Consider the following 7,265-nt stretch of genomic DNA (forward strand, 5'->3'; position numbering starts at 1 on the left):
TCTCCTTTGGAAGAGCAGGAATCAGTCTGTCTGTCCACACTCCCATATGGGGCTGTTCAACTCTCTGGGATGTCTGACTGCGTGACAGACTCAGCGAGGAGAGTGAAAGAAAGAAGTTCAGGGAAATAACTTGGTCACAAGGTCTCTATTCACTCATACCCAAGGCCTCAGCGGTGACGGTGTAGATCCAGCAGACATGACAAGCTGAGTCATTTTGGAAACAACCAGATCAGCTATAAGCTGTCTGTCCTCTTCTATGTGCTCCCCAATCAGGGGCATCGAGCTGTCCATCACCTGCCACAGGAGAAAAAACAACAGTTAGTAAGGTGGCTTCCTGCTGCCTGTTTCAACTCACCTCTTACATTAACCTGTTTTGTGTCTCCACATCCTTGCCAACATCTGGAGTCACCACTCTCCTCATGCTGAAAAATGCTTGACTTTTCCAGGCTTGGGATTTCGCTTAGGATTTTTTGGAAAGAGCACGTACTTCCCCCAACTCTCCATCTTCCTTCCCTTCACAGCTTGGGAGCCAAGCCAAGGCTTATGGTGGCTGGAGGTTTCTAAATCAACTAAATACAAACTTTCTCCTTCACATGTCCTGAGGAGATGCCTCTGATGGATAAGGACTCTCTGGCATTGTCCCACAGTATTTCGGGGTGACATTGCAATTGAAAGGGCCCCAGGAGAAGAGAAACAACATGTACTGAATCCTGAGGAGATGAGAGCAATGAGAGCTGGAGGAAACCAGGAGACATTTGGGATTAATGAACACAAAGCACTGCACCCTGAGAGCGAAAATAAACACCACAGATGTGTAATGAATAGGATGTCACCAAACCAGCACCAAGTGCAGGAAAATAAACTTATTCTCTGCTTGTCTTCTTGATAATGCTGTGATACAACTGCTTCCCAAGCAAGTTCTGCAACTCTGCTGGGGAAAACTGGGAAGTGAGACCGTGGGGATGGGGGAAGGAAAACTGTCGAAGGGTCTTTGAGGTAAGAAATGGCCTCACAACAATAATACTGGAAGCACAGCAGACCCTCAGCTGTATAGCAGCCCCAAACACAATTTTCAACAGTTCATCATAAATCAAGTGCTTTGCAAACATTAACTAAATCCCACAGGAAGAACTGTACTCTGATGAAGTTAAGATTCAGCTGGAGTAAATATAATAGTACCAAAATAACAGGGTTGGAAGAGTTTATTTTATTTTGCTTTTATTTTTAAAACAAACATTAAAATCCCTGGAAATGCAGAGTTGAAGGTTGAATTGCTCAAGAAAGGCACTGACTCACACTCAGATAACAATCGGAAGTGCACTCCACCCTGGCAAGGCTGCAAGAGAACACTCTTGGAGGGAAATGGAAAATTTTGCACCCTCTTTTTTTAGATTTAAAGTAGAGGAAATCAGTGAGGTGAGTTCACCGAGTTTGTATTCTGCTCTTTTCTTGCAGAATTATGGTTTTGTTTGATTTCTATAGGTGTCTTTTCTGAACACTAGAAAAGCTACCTAGAAAGTTTAAACTAAGGTACCATTGGAGAGTGGGTTGATGTTTATATCCATGGCCTACTTGGCCCAGGGGGCAAAAGGCGAAGGTTAGAAAATTGTATGTCAGTGTTTGGCAAAATACACAACGCGGCTTTTCCTTCCACTATCCATTTAGCTGTTCTTCTGTTGGGAGATGACGTGAGGAATGTGATGCTTCCTAACAGTGCCAGGGAATGGCCAATTCCCATCTGGGTCTCACTAGCCAGGGGCTCCTGGGGACCCTCCAGCAGGTTTCTGCACAGGTTTCCCTCCTCTCCACTCCTGTCTTAAAAGGAAATGTGGCCATTACAGATCCCGAGAGAGAAGAGGTCTCCGTGTCCCTGCACGGCACGGTGCGAGGGGCCCGTGTGACCACTAGATGATGCCGTGTGACCACTAGATGATGCCGTATGACCACTAGATGATGCCGTTCCCCTGCCGAGAGTCAGGCGAGCCGCGCTCCCGGCTCCCGCCCTCCTGGGAGTCACCGAGACACGGCTCTGGTCAAAACAGCCCGAACCTCGCTTTTAAAGGCCATCCAGTCCAGTACTCCTGCTATGAGCAACAATGAGCAGAGACATCTTCAATTAGATCAGGTTCCTCTGAGCCCTATCCAGCCTGACCTTGAATGTCTTCACAGATGGGGCATCCACCTCTATCTGCACTGTAAAAAATTTCTTCCTTATATATAATCTGAATGTACCCTCTTTTAGTTTAAAATCATAATCATTTTTCCTGTTGCAACAGGCCCTGCTAAAAGGTTTGTCCCTGTCTTTCTTATGGGCCCTTTTTACACACTGGAAGGTGCTATAAGATCTCCCCAGATCCTTCTCTTCTCCAGGCTGAACAACCTCCAGCACTCTAACCATCTTCATGACCCTCCCCTGAATCTGCTCCAACAGGTCCATTTTTTTCCTGTGCTGAGAACCCCAGAACTGATTTCCCCAACTCAAGGACTGCTTTTTCCTATTTCTGTGGTTGCAGTGGCTGAAGAGGAAGATGGTGCTTTATAAACCAAAGGCCCCAGAGGGAGTGAACCCTGGAGCAGTTCCACCTGAATCAGTGAAGGTGCACCAAGGATGAGGCTATATGCTGTCCTGATATGCAGTGTCTGCCAGGGGGATGTGAGATGTGGGAGAGAGAAAATACAGGAGTGAACAATCACATGCACAAGAGAAAGCCTTTGAAAATGGCAGTGATTTCTGTGGGTAAAATGACACAGCTGGTTGCCACTGCACTGAAAAGATCATGAGATGTCAGCATGCCTGTCCTCCAGGAAGGGTGAATTGGTCTGGAATTGGGCAGATACAAATGCTAATTCTGAATAAATCAGCTGGCTGAGAGGAATATGTGAATTACAGACAGATTGCACTCATGCCTTCCTGGGTGATCACAGAACATCTGGGCAAGGCAAGAAGATGTCAGCACATATGGACCCAGCCTTTATAGCTGCCCAAGGTCAGTGGCTGCTCCTTGTGCAGCTGCTGTTGCCTGATAAGGTGTGTGAGGGGTGAAGGAAAAGTGCCCAGGCAGAGAAGAGACTCAGGAAAAGACCACCCTGGTTGTCCCTCTGTGCCTTTCTGATGATGAAGCCTGGGTTTGTTTTTTCACACTCTGATGTGCAAGAGTGGAGTGTTTAGGTGATTTCTAAGGAAAGAAGGAAGGAAGGAAGGAAGGAAGGAAGGAAACCAGCGACTGGACATATCAAAACGAATGGTAGGCAGTGCTGAAGGGATGAGCAGGGCTCCTTGCAGGGCAGCAAGGAGCATGTCTAGTAACACAGCTTAGCTGTATGGCAGTCAGGGTTTATCTTATGCTTCCAGGAGGAAGAATAAATCACATGGACCATAAAGAGGGAGAGGGGAGATTATTAAACCCTACATGTTGCTGAGCTCTTTTGAGAATCTGGCTGCTGACACCAGTGGAGAACTTGCATTATTTTGAGGAATTCTGATTGAGTGCTGACTACTTATGTTGAATATTTCCTCAAAGTGACAAAGTTCTTTAAAGCAGAGGAAAAAACAATTATCAGCATTTACTGTTAAATTCACAATCTGTTTCAACACGAGCCATGAAAGTAGTACGTAAGTGTGCTAATGCTTTGAAGGCAGAAACGTAACAGATCCTGCTGTTTGCCATGGGAAAAGAAAAGAAGGTGAAGTTCAAGTAAGAGCAAATACCATGTGTGCAAGATTACTCTGGTGCTGTTGATAACCCATCTGTCTTAATCTGATTTTGTTTGCCACAAACCACTGTGATAAATCTCAGTTCATAGAACTGCCCATCACTACCTCTGTGAATCTTGCCTGAAGAACTACTTTGCCCTGTGAAAATTAATTACTGCCTGCAATTGCATTGTGCAAATTCCTTGTTTGTTTAGCCTATTTAGGCATGCTTTCTTGTAAAATGTCACAGCACACTGTTCCTTCTTACCAAGAAAATACAACTGTCACTCTGTCAAATAACTTTTTTCTCCCACTATCAAAAGAAAAAAGCAAAACAAGGGATCAGTTTCAGACAAGAAAAGTACCCCAGGAAGTTGGCTGGAGGCAATTAATTACTTGTCTCCCTCAGATCTGCATAAAAAGGGGCCTGTTTGGCTTTGGTCTGCTCCTTATATTGCACTATGCTCCTTTTCCAACAATGTCCATCAGCCTGGCATCTGAATGCCTGCTAGATGTTGGTATATCAGGCCTGCTCAGTCAGGTTCTCCAGTGGGGTAATTCAGCATGACCCATCTGAAACTACCATGTTTCTTCTGATTTGTGTCATATTAGATGCATTGCTGTTTGCCTTGGTCACAGAGAGAGGAGCGTGAGCGTGCCTTTCTCTGTGTGCAAGCTGATGGTGGCTGCTAGGGTACGGATGTGCTCTTCACCAGTCAGTCACACACGGTGGCAGATGTGAAAACCCAGAGGCATACCCAGACAGAGGCATATAATCTTTAAGCCCAGAACTAGCTGTGTGTGCACGTACATAGGCTTATGTGCAAGAATATATGCAGGGATATGAAAACCACATATCACGTCTAACCATGTGTGGACACAATCCAAATGTCCTTACACTTGTCTCTAGCAAGGCTGCTTTCTTGCTCTTCCTTTCCCAGCTGCAGGGGCACAGAGATTTGAAAGTGCACAGCAGGGAAACAGTCTGCTCTGGGGGATGCTCCTCTAGGTGCTGATGAATTGCATACGGGAGCAGACCCATTAGCCCAGGCCCCATCAATTCAGGAAAAGACAGAGGCTTGCCAGCATTTGGTTGCTGGCAGCACGCTTCTATCACATGGCCTTTGACAGGTCACTGCTCCCCTCCCTGGGGAGAGCAGATACATAATGCAGGAATGTGCAGTCACTGGAGGGCTCATGTGGTTCTCATCAGCATCCCAACCCTCAGCGGGTGGGACTGCTCTCCCACACATAGCTTTCCAGTGTGTCAGCACCCCTGCATGAAGCCAATAGGCTGGCTCTGCTTGTCTTCCTCGGCTGGCCTGTGTTGGTGGAGTTTACAGCAGGTCAGAAGTTGTGTCTCCTCAAGTCACACACTGACAGAGGCACTTGCTTACTTGCCGGGTTGTCTCTCCTCCAGGGCATTTCTTCGGTTTCCAGTTTGATTTTCTGGCCAGCTTTTCCTTCTCTGCCCTGTTAGGATGACCTGAGCGTGCTATTTATCCCACTTCCGTATCTGCCTCCTGGCCTGGCAAGGAGCACATTGCACTTTAGCTCTCAGAGCCACAGTCTGTCCAGCTCTGAACACAAAATGGCGTAATACACATTGCCCATAGTAACTCTGAGGTGCTTTGTCTTGATGGCCTCTTACTGTAGTGAATGCAAAAAGATTTTAGAAAATACACCTTTTTTTTTGGTTTCATCAAGTTTCTCCTGTTGCTTGTGAACTTTTTGCTACACTCTCACCATTTATTTTCCTCTTTTAAATTAGATACAGCTAGGATTTTTGTTTGGAAGTGACTGAAGAAAGGTTCATTCAGAGAGAAACTGAGGTTTTTAATGAACTGAATTATCTGCTGAGGTGGTCAAGCACTTCATGTCTCTCCATTTTCTTTCACAGCCCACACTGGGAAAGGAAGGCACTTCAACCCTGACACCTTGCTGTGTATCTGCTAGTTTGGCTGGGGCTCTGAATCAGTTCCTTACATATCAGTGTGCCATGGCCTGAGGATACGGGTGGGCACGGAGGAACAGAGACTGCAGGAGCACGCAGGGGTAAGTGAGTACGCTGGTGCATGTGAACTCCAAGGCAGCGTGCTTGCAGATATACTTCCCAAAGGAGACTGGCATTCAGGTTGCCCATGCTCTCACCTCAATGATATAGTCTTTTCCATCTTTACTGTGGACAGCTTTGACAGCGCAGATATCAAGACCTCCAAACATTTCTGCACAGGCATCTGCCCAGAGTCTGTACCTGCAGAAAGCACAAGAGCATGGCCTAGGATTAGCTGTCCTTGGGTAGTCCACCAAAACCAGCCACCCACCCCACTGCCCACAGGAACACAAAGAGATTTGGGAGCCCTTATTACAAGGTGTCCTTCATATGCTTTGCTAGGTCCTTGACTCCCTCTCTTGTGTAGGAGATGGAATAAGAAAAAAGAATCTTGCCTAAAGTTCCCTTCATTTCAGACTGATTCAATCCTGCCCTCAAAGCCACCTTAAAATGTTTCTTTCCCTCCTTGGTATTTACATCAGATCTCCAGTTGGTTGTCATTCAGCCAAGCTATAAATATTTAGCTCATTTAATCTCCCAGTAGTGTTGGCCCCTCAGCATTTGTATTGGCTTTGCCTGAAAGCCCTCCATTATGCAGGCAGCTTTCTCCTGATAAGATGTCCTGGACATTAGGACTGGAATAGGATCAGAAAATGAGTGTCAAATTTAGTGAGGAGTAGCCATCCCCTCTCTGATCTGTAATGCAGTGGCTCCTGCATTTTACAATTTGTTTTCAATTTTATCCTTTTACAGTCTCCTGCCTCCTTCTATCCCTTGGGTGTTGCTCCTAGTCAGGCAGTCTCATCACGTGGACCAGGCACTGTTTGTTAGAGGGAGACCTACAGGCTGCAGCCCTTTTCCCTAGCCATCCCAGGATGGGAATGTGAGCTGGTGCCCCCTTAGCTATCCTGGTGTCAGAGGAGGAGAGAGAATGACAAGAGGCATATTATGGGGGGACTACATCCCCCTGCTGTGCAAATGAGGAGGGAATGAGGCAGCCTGGTTTTATTTCCTGTGCAGCTGTGCCGTGGTCCCAGCCATTTAAATAAAAATAATAATCTCAGAACAGCAGATCTGTAAGCAGGACTATGACAAGATGCAGAGAGGGGAGGGAAGGCCACAGTCTCATGAAAACACTGACATTTTGCAGACCCTACAGGGACTGGGGAAAGAGCTGTTCTGGCTAAAGAACAAATTTACGTCCTTGAAGCCAGCCAGAATCCCCATAGCTTTACAATATAATGATCAACTTGTGTGAACACTATGTCTCTGGGAAGAAGCAAAATTATGACTTATATGATTACTGGTGCTCTTTTATCCCTAATGAGGAGACCAAGTGTGTTCACCCTGGACCCCCAAGGAAGACAGTGTATGAGGAGGAGTCAGTAGCATAAGGAGGAGGAGAACTATGGACTTCATGAGCCAGGCAGGAGGCAAAGAGAGCCCCCCTCACGCACTGTTGTGGTCCTGCATCCAGGGGCACCATTGTGGGAACCACCTGTGCTCCTGAGGAGCATC

At 46.5% G+C, this 7,265-nt stretch overlaps 1 protein-coding gene across 2 annotated transcripts in view; it reads right to left on the reverse strand.

The window, feature by feature from the left end:
• SYN3 (synapsin III) overlaps positions 1–7,265 on the reverse strand; it is a 190,346-nt gene that overhangs the window by 11,781 nt on the left and 171,300 nt on the right. For both annotated transcript variants that reach the window (XM_008636394.2, XM_017737803.1), the window contains 2 exons: positions 5,846–5,948; positions 160–294 (listed from right to left, as the gene is read on the reverse strand). In XM_008636394.2, coding sequence (XP_008634616.1) covers positions 160–294; positions 5,846–5,948 — 238 coding nt within the window. The remainder of the gene's footprint in view (positions 1–159; positions 295–5,845; positions 5,949–7,265) is intronic.

This window comes from Corvus brachyrhynchos, unplaced genomic scaffold (assembly GCF_000691975.1).
Source record: "Corvus brachyrhynchos isolate BGI_N302 unplaced genomic scaffold, ASM69197v1 scaffold56, whole genome shotgun sequence".
Taxonomy (NCBI): domain Eukaryota; kingdom Metazoa; phylum Chordata; class Aves; order Passeriformes; family Corvidae; genus Corvus; species Corvus brachyrhynchos.